General features: G+C 47.3%; 1 protein-coding gene across 1 annotated transcript in view; it reads left to right on the forward strand.

Moving 5' to 3' along the window:
• The window catches only part of RAB40C (RAB40C, member RAS oncogene family), a 53,336-nt gene extending 27,651 nt beyond the window's left edge, over positions 1–25,685 (forward strand). Inside the window, exons 3-7 of the mRNA XM_060260833.1 lie at positions 7,968–8,028; positions 12,554–12,614; positions 15,417–15,494; positions 17,014–17,236; positions 22,274–25,685. Coding sequence (XP_060116816.1) covers positions 7,968–8,028; positions 12,554–12,614; positions 15,417–15,494; positions 17,014–17,236; positions 22,274–22,554 — 704 coding nt within the window. The 3' untranslated portion in view covers positions 22,555–25,685. The remainder of the gene's footprint in view (positions 1–7,967; positions 8,029–12,553; positions 12,615–15,416; positions 15,495–17,013; positions 17,237–22,273) is intronic.
• The last annotated feature ends 486 nt before the right edge of the window (positions 25,686–26,171 follow it).

Below are 26,171 nucleotides of genomic sequence, written 5' to 3' on the forward strand. Positions count from 1 at the left end.
TGGCTTGCAAAGGCATAATTTATATAATTTCTTGCCTCACAGTCCTGTGATGGCTAGTGGCTTAGATGGATTTTAAAAGGATTATCACAAAATGCAAGGAACAGCTGTGTTAAATCCCCAGACCATTAATGCTTAGACTGTTCCACTGCAGATAATGCAATTGGACCTATAAGCATCTTTCTAAAAAAACATTTTTTCCAAATGAAATCTTGCACCACTTAATACAGGGCCAAGTCTCATGCGTTTCCAATTATACTGACTCACATCAATTTACATTGGCACAGGCTGCATATTAAATCTTCCAGTAGATATTAGTGATTACTAGAAGAAGATAACAGTTACAAATTTGAGACGCCATATGCAAATTTTGGTGGGGGTATCTGATAAATGTTCCTATTTTGATAGGAAGCTGTCTTGTCTTAGGTTGGTCTATAAGTCAGGGGTGTCAAACTTATTTGTTAGGAGGGCCGGATCTGACATAAATGAAACCTTGTTGGGCCGAGCCATGTCGGGCCGGGCCATGTGTGTACCTATTTAAGATCAGGTAGCAGAGATATAAACTTTATAAAGGACACAGACAAACACACAGATTTTTTTTAAAAACAAAAAACAAAATAAAACATGCTTAAAACACTAGCACTCGATCTTAAAGGTGCTTTCTTTGTATCTCTCCCATGGGATCCAGGGAACTGGACAAAGGAAGCTCTGGCTCTTTCCTTCCCTGGGGATCAGGAGGGGAAGCAGCCTTAGCCAATAGAAGGAAGAGAGGCTTGGCAAAGTAGCTCTGCTGTGCAATTGAGAGAGCCTGGCAAAGCAAGCTCTGCCTCCCCTCACCCTTCCTCCCCAAGGGAGAAGCCTCAGCCAATGGAGAAAATAGAGGTTTTGCTCTGCTGTGTGATTGAGCAAGCCTGGCAAAGCAAGCTACTATGCAGAAGGAAGCAAGGGAGAGGGAGAAAGAAGCAGATGACAACCAGTTGCTTGGGGGCCTGATAGGAGCCCTCCGAGGACCTGATTTGGCCCCTGGGCTGCATGTTTGACACCCCTGCTATAAGCGGTTCGGTGGTGGTGGTGGTGATTTCCTTTTAGTTAGTGTGGATCAGGCCTGCATCTCTTTAAGTCTTCAAGTGTTCAGTTGCTGTAGAAAACATTAAGGAACAGTTTCTTGGAAGGAAAGCAAGAACCTGGTGTCGCAAAAGCTATCAAATGGGTGATTTTTGTGGACACTGATGCTTGAGCAAAGAAGAGACAAGCTGATTGTGGACAATCCAGAGCCGAAAGTCTTAGGAAAACTCCAGAGTCATCAAAGAAACTCACTGATTAGATGAGAGATCTGGAGGAAAGTCTGTTGAAATGGGAAACATGTTGGGTGATAAGCTTCCTGTTTCAACAGGAAGACTTTTCTTCAGATCTCTCTTCTACAACAGATGACTGTATAGGACATATTTGCAACTAACAGTTTCTCTAGCTAACTGGTTAATACATGTTAGCAAATTTTATATGTAACTTAGAAATCATAGATTATTGAGCCTTCTTGAAATAGTTACTCCTGGAAGAAGCCAGTGCAACCCCCTGCTCAGTACAGGGATCAGCCTAAAGCAGGGCTGTCGAACTCATTTTGTTATGAGGGCTGAATCTGACATAAATGAGACCTTGTCGGACTAGGCCAGGTTCTGCCAGGCCATGTCAGGCCTTGTGTGTACCTATTTAAGATTAGGTAGCAGAGATATAAGCTTTATAAAGGACACAGACAAAAACAGTTAAAGATTTAAAAAAAAAAACCTTAAAATATGCTGGTGCTTTTTTTGTATTTCTCCCATGGGATCCAGGAAACTGGGCAAAGGAAGCGCTGGCTCTTTCCTTCCTTCCCCAGGGGACCAGGAGGGGGAGGAGCCTCAGCCAATAGAAAGAAGAGAGGCTTGGCACGGTAGCTCTGCTGTGCAATTGAGAGAGCCCGACAAAGGAAGCTCTCCCTCCCTCCTCACTTCCTCCCCAAGGGAGGAGCCTCAGCCAATGGAGAAAATAGAAGTTAGCTCCTGTGCAATTAAACAAGCCTTGCAAAGCAAGCTGTAATGCAGAAGGAAGCAAGAGAGAGGGAAAAGAAGGCAGATGGCAGCCAGTAAGTTGGAGGCCTGATGGGAGCCCTCCAGGGGCCTGATTCAGCCCCCGCATGTTTGACACCCCTGGCTTAAAGCATCCCTGGCAAGTATACACGAATGTATGTCTACGTAAAGTGATGTGAGTTACCGTTATGGGAAAATACGTGAGGTTTTGATCCTACAATAAGTGGTATAGGCCTTTCTTTTGAAATGGTATTTTGAAAGATGTGTGTGTGTGTGTATATATATATGTATATATGTATGTATGTATCTCTGAGCATGTTAATTACAGCGGTGCATTTTGAAGGTTGGTGTGCGTGTTTTAAAGGTTAAGCAAATGTAGACAGGTTGGGCTTGTGGTTATTGCCTAGGATAGTTTCATAGAACCTCCATGTTAAAAAGCAATGCACCGCTGAATGCGAGATACTTGGGAGTCAAACAGTGTAGGAAGGGCCGTTTCATTCATGCCCTGCTTGTGTGTTTGGGAACTAGGATCCCAGAGAAGCTGGGCCTGTATTTGTTGAATCCATCTCTTTTTGGTCTCTGGACCTGTGTTGGAATTTCTTCGTGTCTTTGGAGGCATTCTGGTGTTGGAAAGGTTCATGTCTGACCACTTCTGCAAACTTGCCTTTTAAAAGCTGGAAGCAATGTTGGGTCAGGCTTTACTGTGCTACAGTGACTTCTGCAAAAAGCACAGAGCACAAATGTTTGCTATTATATTGAAGAAGATTGTGAGGTTTCTGTGGATCACTTTAAGTTGGGATGCATCCTAGTTATATCTGTGGTTGGTTTCCTCAGGACCAGCACTCTAAGCCAGGCTTACACAATATCGTGACCCACAGAGCTGAATCCAGGATATCAGCCCTTGCACAGCCATCCAGTGGGGCGGAGATTCAGTAACCTCTTGAGTTCTGCTGCATGTGTCTGGAAGTGCAAAATGAGGCAGGTGTGCAAGCTGGCGATTCATGGTTTCCATGGAATGTCATGTTTGTTTGAATAAGTCTTTTGCAAACCGTCATTTCAGGCTGTAAATGTTTTTTAAGCTCCATACCTGCAGAGAGGAAGAATCCAGTTTGATTGCATTCTTGGGTTCTGTATTAACTGTTGGGTTTAACTTAGTTCAATTCCAACCATGTTTAAACTGATAATGCACAGATATCGCACAGGCCTCTTAAAACATTCTCCAAATATCCTGCTACATGTGTGTCTGGGAACACTGGTCCCTTCAGATTCCCAAGTGTGCGTAATAGGGGTGTGTTAAAGATTCATGCACATGAATATTTATATGATACACACATCGTGTAGTTCTCACAGAAAACATCAACAGCACTGCAGTTATAATATGGGAAGGTGCCCTGGAAAAAGGAAGGTGGGAAGGAATAATGCTTTCAAGAACTTGAGAACTGGACAGCAATAATTGTCTACAAAGCCTCTGGGAGACAGCACCATCTAGTGGCAAAGAATCTCAATAGCTCTACTTTGTGGTTCGCTTGTATAAAAAGGCCTCATAGGCAATGTTCCCTCTAAGCTGCAGAGTCTTGTGAGCAAAAATTCTACTTTCTGAGCTACTGGCATTGAAGTTTTGAGCTACTGCATAAATTATTGTGCTCTGGGGCTATTTTTCCTGAGCTAAGACAAAGCAGTCGGGTTAGAACAGATACTTCTTCACCCAAAGGGTGATTAACATGTGGAATTCACTGCCACAGGAGGTGGTGGCGGCTACAAGCATAGCCAGCTTCAAGAGGGGGTTAGATAAAAATATGGAGCAGAGGTCCATCAGTGGCTATTAGCCACAGTGTGTATATATATCCATTTTTGGCCATTGTGTGATACAGAGTGTTGGACTGGATGGGCCATTGGCCTGATCCAACATGGCTTCTCTTATGTTCTTGTGTGAGCTGGAGGCTAAAAATCTGTGAGCTAGCTCATGCTAATTCAGCTTAGAGGGAACACTGCTCATAGGACTCCTATGTTAAGTGCATTTGGGCATCTAACACCTAACCAGCTTGATTGAACTGGCTTGATGGCTTCCAAACACAACCCGATAACTACGTAATGAACAAATCGGCCAGTATCATAATGCCCCTGTATAAATCGATGGTGCGGTCTCATTTGGAATACTGTGTACAATTCTGGTCACTGCACCTCAAAAAGGATATTAAGCATTGGAAAAAGTCCAGAGAAGGGCAACTAGAATGATTAGTTTGGAACACTTTCCCTATGAAGAAAGGTTAAAATGCTTGGGGCTCTTTAGCTTGTAGAAACGTTGACTGTGGGGTGACGTGATAGAGGTTTATAAGATTATGCATGGGATGGAGAACGTAGAGAAATAAGTACTTTTCTCCCTTTCTCACAATACAAGAACTCGTGGGCATTCGATGAAATTGCTGAGCAGTAGGGTTAGAATGGATAAAAGGAAGTACTTCTTCACCCAAAGGGTGATTAACATGTGGAATTCACTGCCACAGGACATGGTGGCGGCTACAAGCACACCCAACTTCAAGAGGGGTTTGGATAAAAATATGGAGCAGAGGTCCATCAGAGGCTATTAGCCACAGCATATTATTGGAACTGTCTGGGGCAGTGATGCTCTGTATTCTTGGTGTTTTTTGGGGGGGGCAAAGTGGAAGGGCTTCTAGCCCCACTTGTGAGCCTCCTTTTTTTGGCCACTGTGTGACACAGAGTGTTGGACTGGATGGGCCATTGGCCTGATCTAATATGGCTTCTCTTATGTTCTTATGAAAGACTCGCCGTTGAAGGGAACTCCTCCTTCACAACAGGATTAAAATGTGTAATATGCAGTTTTAAAATTAAAACTGCAACTGTTTGTAGAAGCAAGCAAGGTGTGTGAAGGCTTTGGAATGCAGAGCGGTGGTGAATGTCGACAGAGAGGCTTGCTGAATAAGCAGCCTGGAAGGAAGGCTGCCGGATGCAGGTCTTTAAGAGCTTACTGAGAAAGTGAGCGTCTTTGCTATCCTGAAAGTTCTCTTGGTGAGGAGTCTGCGCAGAGACTGAATTCTGGGACAGATCAGTTAGAATTGGGTGTGGGGGCTTTGCTAAAGGTTCTGCCAGGATTTCCGCAGAATGGCTAGGGGCAGGGGAGACTTCTGCACCTGCTGTGTTACCTTTCTTGAAGCTGCAAGACTTCATAACATACTAAACTCTTGTACACTGTAAATTTTGACTTGGTCAAGCAGCAGCTGAAACACTAAAATTCTGAAGAAGTTGACGACCGGGGCACCTAAGCTCTGCTGCCAGTCCCTGTAAATCTGAAATATTTCTTCAGATCCAACTAAGTGGCTCTGTAGAAAATGAAAAGGTTTCTCTCTTTGCTAGTGTATACAGTTGTTGCATGGATATTGGGCTGGTTCCAAAGTACATCTTTCCATGTGGGGTAGATCATAAAGGTTTTGTGGAATCTTTGAAAACTCTTGTAACAAAACTGAAAATGATTTCCTTCTTTGGTAGCAGTGCTTGAATTGAGCTACTGCACTTTGCTATACAGTACGCAGTACTGTGGTCTTGCATATTAAGGCCTGATTTGTGCACCCCTGCTACAGCTCACTGCAGTGCCAGCTGCATTGTGTCTCTGCAGAGTTGTTATCAACCTCACACCTCTCAAGTCTGCCACCTCACTGTTGTTTCTTCTCAAGAAGATTTTCCCCACCATGGCCCATTCTTTATAAGCAACCGCTAACCATGTACGGTGTTATGATAGAGGGTGCAGGTTAAATTTAAGGGATTAACAGGCAAGCCCAATCTCATCAGATCTTGGAAGCTAGCAGGGTTGACTCTGGCTAGTACTTGGATGGGAGACCTCCTTGGAATACCAGCAGTCGGGAGGGCAGGGGCAGGCTCTATTCAGCCACCTCCCTGAATATCCTCCAAGCCCCCCAATAGGGGGTCAGTCACCAGAGGTCGTGCCGTGACTTCTGCTCACTCACTCATTCACACAACACACACATAATAAGGGATTATAAATCAAGACCACAGCACTGCATACTGTATAGCAAAGTGTAATAGCTAAATTCAAGCGCTGCAACCAAAAAGAGGGGGGAAATAATTTTCAGTTTTGTTACAAGGGTTTTCAAAGATTCCACAAAGCCAGTTTGGTGTAGTGGTTAAGTGTGCAGACTCTTATCTGGGAGAACCGGGTTTGATTCCCCACTCCTCTACTTGCACCTGCTGGAATGGCCTTGGTTCAGCCATAGCTTTCGCCGAAGTTGTCCTTGAAAGGGCAGCTGCTGTAAAAGCTCTCTCAGTGCCACCTGCCTCACAGGGGGGTGTCTGTTGTGGAGGGGGGGAAGGTAGAGGAGATAGTGACTGCTCTGAGATTCAGAGTATAGGCCGGGATATAAATCCAATATCCAATTTAGGTTTCATTGTGAACCACCTTTTTATGAAAAAGAAGCTGGCTGTAATTAAAAGAACGAAATTGGATCGCTTATCGCATATGCATTGGCAAGACTCGGTTGTGGGTGGTGTGTGTCAGGGCAAATGGTGACTTTGAAAATCCTGCAAGGTTATTTAAGGAAGAAGTCCTATTCCTGTTGAAGTGAATAACGTACTAATTAAAGTACAGATTAAACATTGGGTGAGGCAAGAAAGGGAGTAACCAGCTGAGCTCTTATTAGCACAGTGCTCCAGTCTGCTAAGGAATGTGTGACAAAGATGGAAAAGTTGTTTGATCTCCGCAGATTATGTATGAAGTGTTTCGGTATACTGGCCAATAATTCGGCAACTTAGTGCAATATGGACAACTCTTTTCCATGAAGTGGTTTCATCTGCCAGTTTGACTGTCTCTTACCATTAAGACTGCTCCAGTGTTAATATACCTCTGGGCATAGCTGTGTATTTTTGGCAGTGAGTTACTTTTGTCATAGAGGTGGATGAATGCTTTTTGTGGTGGCGAAAATGATTTATGTAGGCAAAAATGATTTTGCCTACATAACCAAGGACTACAATATTCAAAATATTCCAGTGTGCAGGTTTTTGTGAACAACTTTGTTGTAACCACCCTGAGCCTGCTTGCGGGGAGCGTGGGAAAGAAACCCAAAATAATAAATAATCAGAGGGGTTTTTTTCCTATGGGGTGCAGTACACAGAGACAGGGCAATGTAGGAGTTAAGAATGCTGGACTAAGACCTGAGCCGCCTAGGGTCATACTCTCTAAGCCTAACAGAGTCTCTGTGGTGACAACCAGAAGTAGGAGGGAGAACCACAAATAGAGAAGGGAGAGCCCTGAACTCCATAAAGGAAGAGGAGGATAACAATCAGTTGATCAAAGGGGAAAGAGGGCTGTGGCAAAGTATTTGCAATCCTGACCAAATACACCTTAAATCAGCTTGGCCCAACAGACAAGCCTAGACTAGAGAGCCAAACCATACCACCAGCACCCTAACAGGACTGAATGTCTTTTTTTTAAAAAAGAAGATGGTTGGAAATTGTTCACAGAACAGTTTCAATCCAAAAATTGATCTCTCCTCCCCCCATAAAATTCTAGAGTCCTTCCCACAACTGCAGATTGTGATCTGAACAGAGTGGTGATCAAATCTCCCTGTGCCGCCTTAGGAGTTTTATCCAGCTTCTTTTTTTATTATTATTATTCCGGAGAAGAAAATGTACAGATAAAAAAAGCTAGGGAACTAAACGTTACAAAGCGAACCTATTCAACGTTGCATTACTGTGTATGAAACCTAGTAAAAAAAAATTCAGTCCAAGACCAAGTGGTAAATTACAAATATTGAAGGTTAAGTAAATTATAAATATTGAAGCAGCGCTCTTCTGTTTCTGGGTCTCCTGGCAAAGTTTGTGTTGAAGACTGCCAGCGTGCCCAGGTTTTTGATGACAGCTCTCTTGTTTTTGTTGCAGGGATTGACTACAAGACCACGACAATCCTCTTGGATGGCAGGAGGGTCAAGCTGGAGCTCTGGTGAGTGTGTCTGGCTGCAATTTCCCAGCATGGCTGAGTTTCCCTCTAATCTGAGAGAGCTTAGTGTCATGCAGGGAAAGTGCCCATTGATCAGCACTGATGCTTTTCAGGTGACCGAGAGGTGTTCATAAGTCTGTCCTGTTTTCTTTTGTCAAGTTTTGCCCAGAAACAGCACAATCCACATACTATAATTAGATTTTCTTCCCATGTTCTTTCTAGGCTCGGTTTCACAATTTCTCTCCTTCGCTGGGCCAGTTTTCATTTACGCCTGTATCTTATTCTGTGGTTTGAAGGTTGTGTTTGTGTAGATAAATGTGTGTTTTAAACAAGGTTCCCACTTAGCATTCATAGAAACACAGAGCTGAAAGGGACTCCAAGGGTCATCTAGAGCAGGGGTGTCGAACTCATTTTTTATGAGGGCCGAATCTGAATGAGACCTTGTCAGGCTGGGCCATGTGTGTCATAAAATATAACGCCAGATAGCAGAGATATAAACTTTATAAAGGACACAGACAAACACACAATTTTTTTTAAATAAAACACGCTTAAAACATTAGCACTCGTTGGTCTTAAAGGTGCTTTCTTTGTATCTCTCCCATGGGATCTAGGGACCTGGGCAAAGGAAGCTCTGGCTCTTTCCTTCCTTCCCCAGGGGACCAGGAAGTGGAGGAGCCTCAGCCCATAGAAGGAAGAGAGGCTTGGCGCTGTAGCTCTGCTGTGTGATTGAGACTGGCAAAGCAAGCTATTCCTCCTCTTCCTCCCCAAGGGAGGAGCCTCAGTCAGTGGAGAAAATAGAGGTTTTGCTCTGTAGCTCCTGTGCAATTGAGCACGGTGGTGGTGCAGTGGTTGGGGGCTTCACAGATGTGGCTTTTGCTCAAGGAAACTTAGGAAGCCACGTGCTGTCAGACATAACTCCATCTGCCATCTCTGATGCAGTCTGCTCGTAGCATGCAGAAAAGCTGCTGTGGCTGAAGTTATATAACTTCCTGGCTGGTGCTTTCCATTTGTGCACGTGAGAAGAGCATTCCATAAACTGCACACGGAGGCCTTCAGGACAGCAGTTCTTAGAATCAGAACCCCGTAGATGTACAGCAATGAGGGCTGTGTTTTGAGTGTGTGTGCCTGCGTAACGTTTAGGCACTCATAGTTCCTCTGGCTCCCTCCCACAGAAAGCATGGGAAATTTAACACTGGGCGATGAGGCTTCCAGCTGCTTGTTACGCACCCCTCCCAGGTCAGAAAGCGTAGCGGGGCCAGAGGCGCTGGCAACGTGCTCTGTTGCTAACTTGACCACAGCTTGCGCTTCAGTAGGCACTTGCTTAGGTCAGCGTGGGGCTCTGCTCTGCATCACAGATGTCTGCGGATGCCCCTTGGTGAGCTGCAACATTTAAAGAAATCCGAAGGCATGCCCACGCTAAGGCTGCGGGGCAGCTGTTGTCCCCAGGACAAGCATGTGTTTGTTTACTACAGAACATGTTGTACTCCTCAATGAATCCTAAACATTGCATGGGGTGTCGGGGGCTCCAGGACAGCCGCTCCACGCTGGACCCAAATAGTGCCTTCTCCCTGGCCGGAGGCAGATGACCTCGTCTTGAAAAACTACAAAACACCCTCCAAGTCATGAGCCGAGAACTCTCTGTACAGTTTCCAGCTTTGTTTTCACTAAGAGAGAAAACTGCCCTCAGCTGAAGGCTTGAGTTCTAAGTCAGCCTTGCAAATAATCCTGTTATGTATTAGAACTGGAACATGCCTTAAGGGTCTATCAGAGACTTTGCTGAGTTTGAGGCTCCATAATAATAGCCACCTGGATTCTGGGAGGAGGCCGATCAGAAGTCATTGGGCCAGCCCGTGTACCTACAGTTATATGTGTTGGATTTGGGGGTGGGGTTATTTGCATGTATATAAGCAGGGCCCTTGGCCCGGCGAGCCAAAAAGACCCCCGTGGCGCAGAGTGGTAAAGCTGCAGCACTGCAGTCCTAAACTCTGCTCATGACCGGAGTTCGATCCCCGCAGAGGCTGGGTTCAGGTCGCTGGCTCGAGGTCGACTCAGCCTTCCATCCTTCTGAGGTCAGTAAAATGAGTACCCAGCTTGCTGGGGGGAAAGGGTAGTTGATCCCAGTGGAAGCTGGGTTCAGGTAGCCGGCTCAAGGTTGACTCAGCCTTCCATCCTTCCAAGGTTGGTAAAATGAGTACCCAGCTTGCTGGGGGGAAAGCATAGATGACTGGGGAAGGCAATGGCAAACCACCCTGTAAAAAATCTGCTGTGAAAGCAACATCACCCCAGAGTCGAAAACGACTGGTGCTCGCACAGGGGACTCCCTTTTACCTTTTAAGCAAGGCCCTTGGCCCTGCGAGCTAGTTAGCGTGCTGTGCTGTAATTAAGAAATAAAGAGCTGAATTCACTCTCTCATGAGCATCAAGGATCAGTAACCCTAAAAAATAGATAAGCCCACCTGCCCATGAACATTGATACAAGTAGTTGGTGTCACAGTTTGGTGGGGAGAGATGTCAAAACTGGTTCTCATTTATTTTACATAAAATGTGCAGGTAATTCTCACATAGGAGAAAGGTTCTTTTTAGAAGTTGCATAAGCAAATGGCCACAGTATGCCTTTGGCAAAATTGTAGACATACCATTGTATAAATGCAATTACAATGTACAGTAATTACAATGATGATATTGGATTTATACTCTGCCCTTCACTCTGAATCTCAGAGCAGCTCACAATCTCCTTTATCCTCCTCCCCCACAACAGATACCCTGTGAGGTAGGTTGGGCTGAGAGAGCTCTCCCAGAAGCTGCCCTTTCAAGGACAGCTCTGCAAGAGCCATGGCTGATCCAAGGCCATTCCAGCAGCTGCCAATGAATGAGTGGGGAATCAAAGCTGGTTCTCGCAGATAAGAGTCCGTGCACTTAACCACTACACCAAACTGGCTCTCAAGTTACTGTTTGTGCAGTGAAAGTGCTATATTTGAAAAAGGTGGTATACAGTGTCTGCTGATAGTTGATGATGCAGGGCACAGTTGTTATTCAATGAGGAAATGAGGCTGAGCAGTAGTGAGCCTACACAGTAAGTCATTAGCAAAGGTTGGACTTCACTGATGTATTTCAGGGGTTGCTGGCCCTGCCCTTTTGCCAAAAGTAGTACTTGCACGGCCTTAAAGCGAAGTTAAAAATATAAAATGCCACATTAAAACCAAAACCACAACAACAGTAAAACAGCATAGCCCAACAGCTATGAGAAGTATTACAAAAGCTGCTAGAAATAAACCAAGGTATTGAAACCAGTATGGCCAGACTTATCCAGAGAATCTAGCAAAATAAAAACTAGACAGCAGTCCGCCAAATAAAAGTGTAAAAAGGATTTGAATGGCAGTGTCCATATCTGATTCTGTGTTTACTAGGCCATATTGATCGTCCAGAGGTGAAGCCAAGCTAAGAGAGCAGTCCTAAGCGGGTCTTCTCAGGTCTATTCAGTGGGGCTTACTCCCAAGAAAGTGTTTTTAGGATTGCACTGTAGATCCTGTCTTCTGTAGCAGGAACACAGGTGATACACTGGTGAACACTTAGGGCGTTTTCGCACAGAGCTTACCCCAGAGCGACGTCCCTCTTCACTGCACAGCGTCTGCACAGATTTCGCACCAACTGCTCCGCAGAACCAGGAAGAGCCGTGAAGTGCCGAGCCTTTTGCATCGCAAATGTAAACCGCTAAAAACCAGTTTACGTTAGCGACGCAAAAGCCGCGGCTCTTCGCGGCTCTTCCTGGTTCTGCGGAGCAGTTGGTGCGAAATCCACGCAGACGCTGCGCAGTGAAGAGGGACATCGCTCTGGGGTAAGCTCTGTGCGAAAACGCCTTTAGTTCGCTGTAATATATCCTCTTGGAGGGACATGATGGGAGGGAACAGAGAATTTACACACAAAGGCCTAAAGAACAGTTTCCAGACAGGATTTAGATTAAAATGGTTCTGTGCTCTGAGACTTTTTTTGCAGGACTTTTTTTGTAGCAGGAACTCCTTTGCATATTAAGCCACACACCCTGATGTAGCCAATCCTCCAAGAGCTTACAGTAGGCCCTGTTAGAAGAGCCCTGTGAGCTCTTGGAGGATTGGCTACATCAGGGGTGTGTGGCCTAATATGCAAAGGAGTTTCTGCTGCAAAAAAAGCCCTGGCTAAAAGAGAGAAGTTGAGTTTCAAGAGGGCCCTGAGACATCTGCTAAAATTTCTGTCTGCCCATAAAAAGCACTCTAGAAGAGTTTAACTGTGTATCCAGGTATATTTCTGATTATACTTTAGGACACAAGCATGTTGATTGTGGACAGAATTAGCTACACTGAAACAAGGAATGTATCTTTGAAAATATTGTATATGTCTGCATTGAATGTAGGAATCCTCATTCTCTAATGCTGTAGCTGTCCCTCAATAAAAATCTTTCAAATGCGACTGAGTGAAACCTTGTATTTGAGAGCCTTTCACACATTCCAAACAGAATAAGGAGATCTTACGTTTACTGTGTTTTGCTGTTCCAGGGACACATCTGGCCAAGGGAGGTTCTGCACCATTTTTCGATCTTACTCCAGAGGAGCTCAGGTAAATACTGTAAACTATTTATAAGTAAATGTTAATTTCTGTCCCTTTCTTCCCCATCATTGCTCGCCTACAGTAGTGGAATTCTAGCAGGAGCTCCTTTGCATATTAGCCCACACTGATCTGATGTAGACACCCCTCCCAGAGCTTACAAAAAAGAGCCTTGTAAGCTCTTGGAAGATTGGCTACATCAGGGGTGTGGCCTAATTTGCAGAGGAGCTCCTACTAGAATTCCACCCCTGCTTGTCTACAAGAGCTTGTTGGTTTGTTAATATCTAAAAGTGTTTGGACAAGATGGAAGAAGTTTTTCAGATTTCCAAGTGATAACCAGGCAGCTCTTCTTCCATGAGCTGAGAGCACCTTTTGGGGGGGCTCACTACTCTGCTCTTAAGGACCCCCCCCTTCAAGTTAAAAGTTCATGGCTGGAACTGAGTCAAAGCTGTCCAGAATAAGAGGAAGAAGTGGAGAACAGAGCAGCATAGTCAGATGGTTCTTGTGGGCAAAAGGGACTGGGAAGCGATAGTGGAGTTTGATTCTTTACTCTGAGGTCTGACATCCAGAATTCCAAAGCTTCCTCCTACTGTTCTGGCCATTTCCAGTAGCAGCCCTGTCAAGTCACTTTTATTTATTGTATATTTTAGAGGGGAGGGGGTCTGCACCTGGAAGTCATGTCAGCCTCTAGTGACTCACCCCTCCTGGGGGATATTCAGAGAGGTGGCTGAATCAAGCCTGCCCCTGTCTTCCCAACTTATTTATTTCAAGGAAGTCTCCCATCCAAGTACTAACCAGAGTCGACCCTGCTTAGCTTCTGAGATCTGACAAGATCGGGCTTGCCCGGGCTATTCCAAGTCAGGGCTCTGTCAAGTCACATTTAGAGGCAGTGGTAGATTCACAGATGGCAACAGTGGGGAGCACTTGGAATGCCAGACATAAGAGAACATAAGAATATAAGAGAAGCCATCACAGTGACCAAAAGCATCAGGAGATCCACCAGGAGGGCCAGAACTCCAGAAGCCCTCCCACTGTTGTCCCCTCCCCCCCAAGCACCAAGAATAGTGTTCCATCTATAACTTGTGACTAATAGCCAGTGATTGGCATTTGCTCCATATTTTTATGTAATCCCCTCTTGAAGCTGTGTATGTCTGTAGCCACCACCACATCTTGCAGCAGTGAATTGAACACCTGTACTCTCTGGGTGAAGAAGTTACTTCCTTTTATCTGTTCTAAGCTTACTGCTTATTAATTTCATTGAGTGCCCACAAATTCTTGTATTGTGAGAAAGGGAGAAAAATACTTCTTTCTCTGCCTTCTCTATGCCGTGCGTAATTTTGTAAACCTCTATCATGTCCCCCATCGGCTATTGTTTCTGCAAGCTAAGGAGCCCTAACCTTTCTTCAGAGGGGACGTGTTTCATCCCCTTAATCATTTTAGTTGCGCTTTGCTGAACTTTTTCCAAAGGTGCACTTTTTTTTTGAGGCGCAGAAACCAGAATTGTACAGTTTACAAATGAGGCCGCATCATAGATTTATACAGGGGCATTATGACACTGGATTTCAATCCCCTTACTAATTATCCACAGCATAGCATTTGCCTTTTTTGTTGAAGTTGCACTGCACACTGAGTTGACATTTTCAGTGTGTGTGTCCAGTGGCACCTTTAAGCTCAACAGAGTTTAATTCAAAGTATTAAGCTTTCATGTTCAAGCACACTTCTTCAGATACCTTGCACATGAAAGCTTATACCTGGAATAAAACTTTGTTGGTCTTAAAGATACCACTGGACTCAAAACTGTGTTCTGCTACTTGAGACCAGGGGTGGAATTCTAGCAGGAGCTCCTTTGCATATTAGGCCACAAACCCCTGATGAAGCCAATCCTCCAAGAGCTTACAAGGCTCTTTTTTTGTAAGCTCTTGAGGACTGCCTACATCTGGGATTTGTGGCCTAATATGCAAAGGAGCTCCTGCTAGAATTCTACCCCTGCTTGAGACCAACACGGGTACCCACCTGAATCTGTTTTCAGTGTGCATTACAGTCCATTTGTGTCTTAGCAGTATGCATTTGAATAGTGGAGGCTGCTGTACATGGAGTCGAAATGGTTGTTCCCTCTGGGTCGTTGTTGTACACTCTGCTTGCCACTGGCCATCTGGTCCCTGGACAAAAGAAAGTATCTCCTGACACCTACCGCATGAGCTCCTTTCATTGGAGATGCCAGGGACTGAACCTGCAGCCTTCTGCTTGCCAAGCAGGTGCTGAACCACATCTGCTTGAAAAGTTTTGGCCTTTCACAGGCTGAGCTGAGGAACTGGCAGGCATCGGGAGTCTCGGTTCCATGCCAGAGCCGAATCCCAGGATGCTCCCACCTAGGCTTAGCACAGGTGCTCTGCTGCTTGGGCTGATGTGCCACATGCTGCCCCCTCCCCCATGTTGCAGATTTGCAGAAGACCGCTTTCTGTACAAGCACATTGCTGATTGGGTAGCGATCCCACTGCTGCGTCTGACTTGAACAATTCTGGGTGAGCCTGCTTGATGCCACTCACCTTCCCAAACCAGTGAACTTGGGTGTTTCCTCTCTCTTCAGTACTGATCAATTGCAAACATCTCTGTTGGTGTGGGGGCAGAGTCTGCCTTTCCCCAGCAGACCCCTCCTCCACACCCAAAGGGGCCTTCTCTTCCGTGAAGTTCAACAGCGGCAGTCACCCCATTGATTAGACGGGGGCATTCTGGGAAAGTCGCTTTGCAGGCAAGACATTTCCCCAGGTGTATCTTGAAACCTGAAAGTAATTTATATCGTTCTGTTCCATGCAGGGAATCCTCTTGGTATATGACATCACCAACCGCTGGTCCTTCGATGGCATAGACCGATGGATCAAGGAGATAGACGAGGTAAGAATTTCAAAATCTTCACTAGATTGTCTTGAGCCGTCTGGGTGTTGCATATCTGGCTTGGTGGGAACCCCAGTCATGGGATTCTCTGTGTACTTATAGGTCTAGTTTGGCATACAGCAGAACATTTTGGTCGGATAAGATTGTATCAGTGAAGCCAGGCATCATATACATGTGATATTATACATATGAAGCTGCCTTCTACTGACCCTCGGTCCATCAAAGGCAGTATTGTCAACTCAGACTGGCAGCGGCTCTCCAGGGTCTCAAGCTGAGGTTTTTCATGCCTATTTGCCCTTTTTAGTTGGAGATGCCAGAGATTGAACCTGGGACCTTCTGCTTACCGAGCAGATGCTCTACCACTGAGCCATCGTCCCACCGTTCCTGCCTGCTCCTTTCCAGTGGTCCAGCATTGAGCAGGAGATGACTTCACATTGGTGGGGACTTACAGATCAAAAGGAATGTGTTTATATGCAGGGGGCAGGCAAGATCACCCCTTGCAGGTGAAGAAGCATCTACAGTTCCTGTTTGAGGGAACAGAAGTCCCCTCCTCTTTAAAACCAACTTCTCAGTGACAGATGAAGACGGGTAGCCGTGTTAGTCTACAGCAGTAGAAAAGAGTAAGAGTCCAGTAGCACCTTAAAGACTAACAAAAATTTGTGGCAGGGTATGCGTTTTTCTGAGTCACTGCTCACTTCTTCAGATAAATGAGCAGTGTCTTGCGAAAGCTCATACCCTACCACAATTGACCTCCTGATGACTCCTGGCTTTTTTGGCCACTGTGTGACACAGAGTGTTGGACTGGATGGGCCATTGGCCTGATCCAACAGGGCTTCTCTTATGTTCTTATGTGACATAGAGTGTTGGACTGGAGGGGCCATTGGCCTGATCCAACACGGCTTCTCTTATGTTCTTAAGAGACGGAAGGCATAGCCAGAGAAACATGAATTTGTGCTCATTGGCTGTTTTAGGTAGATCTGAATTGCCATTTTCTCCTCATTCCATCAGCAATATGTCAAGGCCAGCCCATGTCCAGACCAAAGTTCCCTCTAACTGCAGAGTCTTGTCAGCAAAAATTCTACTTTGTGAGCTACTGGCATCAAAGTTGTGAGCTGCTGCATAAATTATTGTGCTCTGGGGTCATCCTTCCTGAGCCAAGACAAAAATATGTGAGTTGGAAGCTGTGAGCTAGCTCACGCTGACTCAGCTTAGAGGGAACACTGCTTCAGACACCAGCTTTCTACATCCAGCAGCATCTGGGACATGATCAGAGGAAAGGTGCCTCTTTTCCTGAGGAAGCCAAGACTTGCAGACTGCACTGTCCCATTAGCCTTCACCAGTTTCTCTTAGTTATATGAAACAGCGAGGAACTTTGAGTTAAGCACTGGGACTGTGTGGATAAGAGGCACTGAATGAGCAGACCCTATTTCCAAAGGAAGAGGTCTCGGAAGGTGTCCTTGAGTTTCTGCGGAATTGCAGATGTTCTTCCATGATGTGCCTTTCTTTTCTCTTCATCCAGCATGCCCCGGGCGTGCCCCGCATCTTGGTCGGCAACAGACTTCACCTAGCCTTCAAACGGCAGGTCCCAACCGAGCAGGCCCGATCCTACGCTGAGAAAAACTGCATGACGTTCTTTGAAGTCAGCCCATTGTGCAATTTCAACGTGATCGAGTCCTTTACAGAGCTGTCTCGCATTGTGCTGATGAGGCATGGGATGGAGAAAATCTGGCGGCCCAACAGAGGTATGCGAGCACGCTCCTCAAATTTAGTGTTCGGGCATCTGCTGTCTTGATCAGATTGTGCTGGAAATGGCTGAGAAGAGGTCAATTCAAGCACTGCGTAGTAGCATGACTGCTGGGATGGAGACTGTGAAGTTTTCTCTGTATTAAAGAGCTCTTGGGTGTAAGCTGGTCTCTGGACCATGATGCTTTATCCCCTAGCCTTAGAACTTCACCTGTTGTCTCCTCTATTTGATTTGGCTGTTCAGATGCCTTCCAGGTTGGTGCAGCAGTTAAGAGCAGCAGACTAATCTGGAGAACCGGGTTTGATTCTCCACTCCTCCCCCCCCCCATGCAGCCAGCTGGGTGACCTTGGGTCACTCTCAGTTCTCAGAGCTGTTCTTTCAAGAGCAGTTCTCTCAGAGCTCTTTGAACCTCACCTACCTCACAGAATGTGTGTTGTGGGGAGAGGAAGGGAAGATAATTGTAAGCTAATCCGAGACTCCTTCGAATAGTGAAGGGCAGCATATAAAACCAACTCTTCTTCCCTATAGAAACCAGTTTGAGTTTGGGTATCTGTCCAACGCCGAATGTCTCCCTTACCATCCTCTGATGTTTGTTTTGCACCTTCATCATTATTCTGGTTGCTTTCCTGGCTGCTTATTGTTTCTGATGTATTTCACCTATTGCTTATGGTTTCCAATGTATTTCACCATGGTCACTCCTTCCCTTATCGTTTCACTTACCGTTTACTGTGTCAGAGTTTGTGCTCATCTTGATTTTCAACATATTTGGATAAGACACATACTTTTTAAACGAAGCTGCCTTGCTTTCTAATAGGCTCCTCGATTCTGCTTGTTACTGGGAGTTTTGTAGATATTCTTAGCGCAGGATAAGGCAGATAATTTTCAAGCTGGATGTGATTCAGGGAGATCTGTGAGCAGCAACTGTCTGAGACAAGAGCAGCGGGAGTAGGGCTTCATGATGCCTCCAAGGGCGGTTTTTAGAAGTTAGCGGCACTCTTTCTGAGCCTGTCTCTTTTCCAATCAGGGCCTGCTGGTGTTCAGTCTGATCTGCAAAATGACATGAGGCCCACTGTGGCTACTCTCTGGTTTGGGGCTCTGTGTGGCTCTTTTCCTCTTGGAAAACGCTTCCAGGATCTGTTTACAGTTCTGCCAGGATTTCTTCGCATTTTCCTTTGAGCTTCTGTTTGTTTGGTTGCAGACTTCATAACTCTTCAGGAAGTTTGGACCGTTCCCATTTCAAGACACACTGGAGCCCTTGAGAGGTTTCCTCTTGAAATGGCCATTTTTGACTTCTGTGTGCCACATATGAATACCGTTGTGGTCACTCTTAAAACGGTTCAGCTAATCAGAGTTAAATAGAGGATTATTTCCCCTTCAACGAGTAAGGTTCAGAAGTGAGGCTCAGTCGTTCACATCTGGAAATTTTATCCTTGCAGCAACTAGATAACACACTTACCCAGTTCATTTTGGAGGTATTTTAAAGCTACTAAAATGTTTTATCCTTTTGGCTTCCCCTCCGCTTTTTCAGATATCTCAGATGTTAAGCAAAACCATGGCTTGTTTTAACTGTGGTTCATTGTTGAAACCTGCAGTTAGCGCATATGAAATCATTCAGACGCCAGTTAGACTGCCTAGTAGCCTAGGAGACCTGCAGAACAGGTGAGAGAGCCAGCTCGGAGGTAGGGTTGCCAGGTCTGTGTTGGAAAATACATAGAGACTTGGGGGGCGGGGTGGATCTGGGAGAAGCAGGGTTTGGGGAGGGGCCTCAGCATGATCCAATGCCATAGAGTCCACCCTTCAAAGCAGCCATTTTCTCCAGGGGAGCTGATCTCTGCCAGCTGGAGATCAGTTGTCAAAGTGGATCTCCAGAGGCCCCCTGGAGGCTGGCAACCCTGCATCAGAGGCAATAGAGGCCTTTGCAGAGCAAGTTTCTGACTCTTACCTTGAGACACAACTGTCCGTTGCAGCCAGAAGAGGGCACCATAGGCTCACTACGGGAGGAGTCACCTCCTCAATTATAAGCAAGAAAGAGAATCCACCCCTTGAAGATCCCTCCTGTGTGTGAAGCTGTTACTTGCAAGGTTTCCCTCTTGCCTTCCGCCCAGGGGTTAGCAAGTCAAAACGGCTATATCTTACTTTGATCCTAATGTCATATATATAGTTGCTTCCTGGAAAGTTTCCTAATCTCCAGTGGGAGAAAGCCAGCCCTTTTTTTGGCCACGCCGCTTGTTTAGGGCATTGTATTATACTAGGGGTTAAATGATGAGGGATAGTCGGTTCCAGTCTCCGCATGAAGATTGGGGACCTGTTTCAGGAGCCTCCAGAGATGATGATGATGGTGATGATATTGGATTTATATCCCACCCTATACTCTGAATCTCAGAGCGGTCACAATCTCCTTTACCTTCCTCCTTCACAACAGACACCCTGTGAGGTAGGTGGGGTAAGAGAGCTCTTACAGCAGCTGCCCTTTCAAGGACAACTCCTACGAGAGCTATGGCTGACCCAAGTCCATTCCAGCAGATGCAGGTGGAGGAGTGGGGAATCAAACCCGGTTCTCCCAGATAAGAGTTTGCGCACTTTAACCAATACATCAGACTGGCTCTGTGACTACTGAGGCGATTAGGTGTCAGCCTGCGGGAGCTCCCAGCAAGCGGAGAGTTCTGCCTCTCCTGCCGTCAGGTGCTGTGTTTTCCCTGAAGGAAGCCGGCCTAAATGGTGCCGATCCTTGAAGTAACAGCCCTGAGCCTGCATTCCTCCTCTTCCTCCTCTGCATGTGGCCTCATCAAAGCAAGCCTAACCCCCCCCCCCCTTCACCTACTTGTACTTTACAAAGCAGATGTTCTTTGCTGGTGCATAAAAAGGAGCAGCGGACCTTGGGCTCTCAGGGGTGTGAGCCAGTTTTGCTCATGAAGCCTCAGTCCAGCTGTGGGAAGGGGTCAGGGTTCAGGGCTGTTTGCCTCAGGTTGCTGGGGCTCACGCTCTCGACAAGCTGGAATGCGGTCTGGTCCGAGGCATGCGGTGTCTGCTCACCTCCAGACCGGGGCCCGTCCCCTCTCATTGAATGTTCAGGCAGGGAAAGCCCTCTCAGCGATTTAATTGCAAGTCTCGAGGGCTTTGTCTGGAAGGGAATTGATATGCGGTGTGTCTTCTGCAGACAAGGCTCAGCCAGCCAGTCGGCCTTCCTTCCCGCCAGCGGTTGGGGGGGGGGCATAAATTATGGTGACAAGGGCCCCAGAAACCTGTTTGATGCAGGATAAGTATGAATCAAGCAAAGGTTTTGGGTTTTGTTACCAACTTTGAAACTCCATCGAGCTGGTCACTTTTTCTCTTCCTCAGTTCCCTATCTATAGAGAGCCAGTTTGGTGTAGTGGTTAAGTGTACATACTCTTATCTGGGAGAACCGGGTTTGATTCCCCACTCCTCTACATATACCTGCTGATGTGACATTGAGTCAGCCATAAGTTCTTTCAAGGCCGTTCTGCTCAAGAGCAGTTCTGGAAGAGCACTCTCAGCCCCACCTACCTCCCAGGCAGGGTTCCCTCTAAGCTGAGTCAGTGTGAGCCAGCTCAGATTTTTAGCCTCCAGCTCACACATTTTTGTCTTTGCTCAGGAAGGATGACTCCAGAGCACACCAATCTATGCAGCGGCTCACAACTTTAATGCCAGTAGCTCACAAAGTAGAATTTTTGCTCACAAGACTCTGCAGCTTAGAGGGAACGCTGCTCACAGGGTGTTGTCTGTTGTGGGGAGCAGAAGGGAAAGGAGATTGTAAGCCGCTCTGAGACTCCTTTGGGTAGCAAAGGGCGGGGCATAAATCCAATCTCTTCTCTTCTCCTCTCTTCTAAAATGGGGAGATAGTAGGAAACGGGACTCTGGGATGTGCATTGAAAGCTGGAAGATGTGCAGAGACTTAGGCTGGAGTTGGCCTGCTGCTTCTTGGTTCTGCCTTTCACATAACTTGGCCTTGCATGGTGTGTTATTGCAATGTTTCCAGAGATCTACATGCTAGCTGGCTGTCCCTTTTAAATGTATCCGATGGCAAGTTTTTAGCGCTCCCCCCGCCCAATTGTTAGACTCACATTTTGGGGAGGGGGAAAACAGCTGGAGCCAGCTTGATTATGGGCCAACCAAGCAGCTGTTTAGGATGGCACATTTCCAGAGGTCTCCATGAAAGTGGGATTGGCGCACAAGCCCAGGGTTTCTTACGTGTTTGACACCAAGTGTAAAAATCGCAGCGTGCCTTCAAAATTTGCTGTATCAATGTGGGCAAGGTCTGTGGAGGAGTTACAGGTTCTGTAGGAAGGGGTCTGTGGTAAACAGATTAGCATGTGTGAAATGTGAGGGTCTAATACTGGAGGAGAGACAATGCTATCGCTGCACTAGTGAATCTCTTGAAATACACACCCACACCAATTCTGGGGTGATTAGGAAAATCAGTGACCAGCAAAGAGGGATGGGAGTTTGGTGTAGTGGTTATGTACACGGATTCTTATCTGGGAGAACTGGGTTTGATTCCCCACTCCTCCACTTGCGGCTGCTGGAATGGCCTTGGGTCAGCCATAGCTCTTGCAGGAGTTCTCCTTGAAGGGGCAGCTGCTAGAGCCCTCTCAGCACCACCCACTTCACAGGGTGTTTGTTGTGGGGGGAGAAGATATAGGTGATTGTGATCTGCTCTGAGTCTCTGATTCAGAGAGAAGGGTGGGGTATAAATCTGCAGTCTTTTCCTCCTCCTCACCAATCTCTCATTCTCTCTTCTGTGGGTAAAAAATTGCATGCCACTGCGTTGGCACAGGCATTCTTACAAAGCCATGCTTTTTGTTTGGGTTTTTAACATTGACACTTCCATGGTGTGATTACAGAGGCTGAGGATATCACAGGCCCTTAAAAATTAGACGTTGCAACTTGAAGATTTTGGATTCCAGTCTTGCTGTATTGTAGAATCCATCCTCAGCCAAGCAAAAACCTCCAGGCTTTCAGTCCCACCTGCCTCTAACGGTGTACTTTTCTGTCCCTTTGCCCCCCCCCCCCCCAGTGTTCAGCTTGCAAGACCTCTGCTGCCGCGCCATCGTCTCCTGCACGCCCGTCCACCTGATCGACAAGCTGCCCCTCCCCGTCACCATCAAGAGCCACCTGAAGTCCTTCTCCATGGCCAACGGCATGAACGCCGTCATGATGCACGGCCGCTCGTACTCCTTGGCCAGCAGCGGAGGTGGGAGCGGCAGCAAAGGCAACAGCCTCAAGCGCTCCAAGTCAATCCGCCCGCCCCAGAGCCCGCCCCAGAACTGCTCGCGGAACAACTGCAAGATCTCCTAGCGAGCCTCGGAGGCTCGTCTCCCTCCGAACACGCATCGAGACCTGCTTGCCAAACGTGTGGATGTTTACGCCCAGGTCCTCATTCTGGCAGGGGTCTTTTTTCCCGATGTGGCTCTGGCAGTGGGCACCCACGGGACTGGCGAAGAGCTCGTGCCCTGGCCTTCAGCTGGAGGGGGTCCCACGTTGTGGCAAAGGGGAGGCTGTGCCAAGCCACCTTTGCCAAGAATGCAGTGGGTCTCACCCTCCACTTGCTTGGGGGAATGACGTTGCTGGAGTACATGAGGGGGGGGGGATTCTGCCTCATACTTGGGGTATGGTGAGACCTTGTGCTGCAACTTTAACCCTCGGGCTCCCAAGCAGGATCGCTGCCGCCGCAGCCAACCGTGAAGTGAACCAAGCCGCCGCGACCTGGAAATCCAACCCGACAGAGTCCTGTCTTTATTCAACGGACCGTGGGCCGGCCGGGATTCCGCAGGACGCAGGCCACTTGACATTTTCACCTATTTATAGAAAAAAAAAAATCGTATATCTCACTACTGTTTCTAAAGGGGGTTTTCTTTTTTTCCTTTCCTTTTCTTGTTTTAAGAGGAGGCCATCAGGGGAAAGAAATGTTTTATGTAGCCTTGTATATAGAAGTGCTGGACTTGGAATCCTGGGGCTCACTGAAGGAAGTGGGGAAAGCCGGCAAGGTCGGGGCAGAAGGATCAGATGTTCTAAGAATTGTATAAGAGGCACAGGGCTGGCCTTGAGATCATTGTTTTTGAAATCATTATTCTATATGTGGGGGGGAAAGGAAAGATTTGCTTCTGTCGCTCTCCAACCCAGATTTCGGAGACGTTCGTGGCAACGGGCACGAGGCACAAATGGAGAATGAGGGTTTGAATGATGTCATCCAGCCGGGGTGGGAGGGGAGAGTGCCCTGGACACATCTGGGGCTTGTTAATGGCTGAGAAAGGGGTTGCTCTGGAGGCGACCTTGCCTCCTGGGGCATCTAGAGGAAACGTTTGGCTGGCCCAGGTATCTCAAAGCAAGAGTCATGGCTTGAGGCATTGGGGGCAGGGAGATAATGCTCGTGCCACCGAATGTGCCGCATGTTCCCTGGCCGAATGGGGTTAATCCCACGCGCTTCTTCGCTGTTGCTGGGAAGCCCAGCTGCATGCTGTGCAGCTCTCTAGATTTACCTTATGGCTCAGCTGTCCTGTTTCGATGGCTTCCCCAGGCCGCAGAGGAGAGAGAAGCTTAAAAGAACCCCCGAGAGAGATCCAGGATTTTCTGGTTTCGGAATACCCTTTTTCACTCTCTCCAGGAGCCTCACGGGATTACCCAGAGCTGCTGCAGGAAGCTGTTCCCGAATGCTGTGAGACTCCGTAGTTTGTGTGTGAGCAGGACTTTTTTTTTTTTGCAAAGGAACTCCTTTGCATATTAGGCTACACCCCCCCCCCCAATGTAGCCAATGTAGACCTTGTAAGCTCTTGGAGGATTGGCTTACATCAGGGGGCTGTAGCCTAATATGCAGAGGCATTCCTGCTACAAAGAAATAAAAAGCCCTGCTTATGAGAGAAAGAATGAGCAGGGTTCTTGGCCTGGGGGGAGGAGGTGGTAGGCAACGGAACAGTTCGAGATGTCCAACCCAGAACCCAGGTGGCCTCTTTAGTTTTGCAGACCAGAAGCTTTTGCCAGATGTCAAGTGGAGAATCTCCACTCTTGGGGACCCTTTTGATTCAGTTGGATATTCATGGGGCCAGGTGGTAGCTGCCACGTCCTCCTGTCTCCCTGGATCATGGAGGCTCTTGGAGCTGCCAGCGCTTCAGAGAGGAACAGGACCTCTGCCCGAAGTTGTGAGCAGCACCCTGGCGGTTCCTTCTGCAAAGCTTGGTGGAAAATACCCTCCAGCATCTGTAAAGGTAGTGAAGGAAGCTAGCTCAGCGGGGTAGGGGGCTTTAAACACTCAACTGTAGCCCATAAAAGGCACAGTTGTCGAGTTCCTCCGCTTGCCAGCTCCGTTGCCTCCTTTCCTCCTCTTGAACCGGGCAGATGTCTCTTCCCGGGTGCTTTCTCTCTCCTGGGCCAGAATCGGCCGCCCCGCCATGTCACGGATCAGAACGGGCGGCATGACGCTGCCGGATGCTCGCCGGGCAGCTGACTGCCTGTCCTGTTTGAGCACTTTGACGGGAGCCTGGTTGGCACAGCTCGCAGCGCGTGGACCACTCCGGGATCACTTGGCATGAAAGGCGAGCCGCTGAGCCCTCAGCGCTGGCACGAGCTCAAACAGTTCAGCAGGGAGATAGGTCAAGGGCAGGGGAAAGCCTTTGGCGGCATCTCCGCCCAGCCGCAAACAAAGCCAGAGCCAAATCCAGGGCGAGTGGCGTGGAAGCCGAGAGATTTACGGGGCATGTCCGCACGGGGCACCTGTCGCCGTTAGCTCAAAATGGAGCAGGAGGCGATCGCTGACTCAATGGGCCTGGCATTCTGGGGATGCGCGCCGAACAGGTGACCACCGAGCGGCCCATCTTTTCCACCCCGGGTTTTAAAATAGCCACGTCCCAAAAACAGCCCTAGCATGTGCATTGTTTGCTCTGAGGAATTGCAGGGAGCCCCCTGTCCCATTTGGCAGGCTGTAAATCCTCCCGTATTGTTCTTGCACCGTTTCAATATAGCTTTTGTGCATAGTTGGGTGGAAGGGAGGGGGCTGTGGGCCGTTTATCTTAGGGCAGGTTTGAAGATGCTGTGCATTGCAAAACCATGTTTGACTTACCTGTTTCTTCTCTCCCAGCGACCTCCTCCTGAATTGTACACGTCTGCTTATCAGCCTCACTCACCTGTAAAAACGCCTCTGAACATTTCCTTCCCTTTTCTTTATTTTCTAATCACGGCAAACGCGTCCTCTTGGAATGAGATTCTCTGGAATGTCCGCCGATCAAAGCCGAACCCCGCCCTTACCCCTTTTACATTATTTTGTTTTAATGTCCAACTCCAAGAATGTGACCTGATGACGGAACACTAGAATCTTAGCTGCTCTCCCAAACATTCGTACCATTCCTCCGTTTTTAATTCCTTTGTACAGTAAATGTCGTCGTTCGACCGGGATGGTTTTTATATAAATTAAAAGCGACATCTTGTTTCAAAAACCACTTTGACGGACTGTGGCAGTTTTGTCAGACGAGAAGGGGCGAGAAGTGGTAGAGCTCTTTGGGAGAGCCATCACTGAAGGGCAACGGGAGGGTAGAGGAGAGGGGGGGCATGAGGAGAAGTTTGGCAGGCTGGGATTAAAGGGATTAAAGGGGCTTGTGGCGATGGGATATTCCCAGGAGGGGCTGTGGAAAGGACTTCGCTAACTGCCTCCTTTGAAAGGAACAGGAGTTTGGCCCCTGATCGGAGGCAGGGGCGGGTCGACGAGGAATGCTTTCTTCACACTCTAGGGATGGCTAGTTATAGGCCGTGCCCTGAAAGGCAAAGCTCTGAGCCTGGGATGACTTGAATTCTGCCCCCGAAATATGCCAGGCACTCAAAAACCAGCTCCCTTGTAATGCCTCTTTTTAGTATTTTTTTTTAAACCACTTACTAAAATGTGAACACGAGGACCGCTGTAAAGGCGGACCAAACTCTTGGCCTGATCC

The sequence above is a fragment of the Heteronotia binoei genome, chromosome 20 (assembly GCF_032191835.1).
Source record: "Heteronotia binoei isolate CCM8104 ecotype False Entrance Well chromosome 20, APGP_CSIRO_Hbin_v1, whole genome shotgun sequence".
Classification (NCBI taxonomy): Eukaryota; Metazoa; Chordata; class Lepidosauria; order Squamata; family Gekkonidae; genus Heteronotia; species Heteronotia binoei.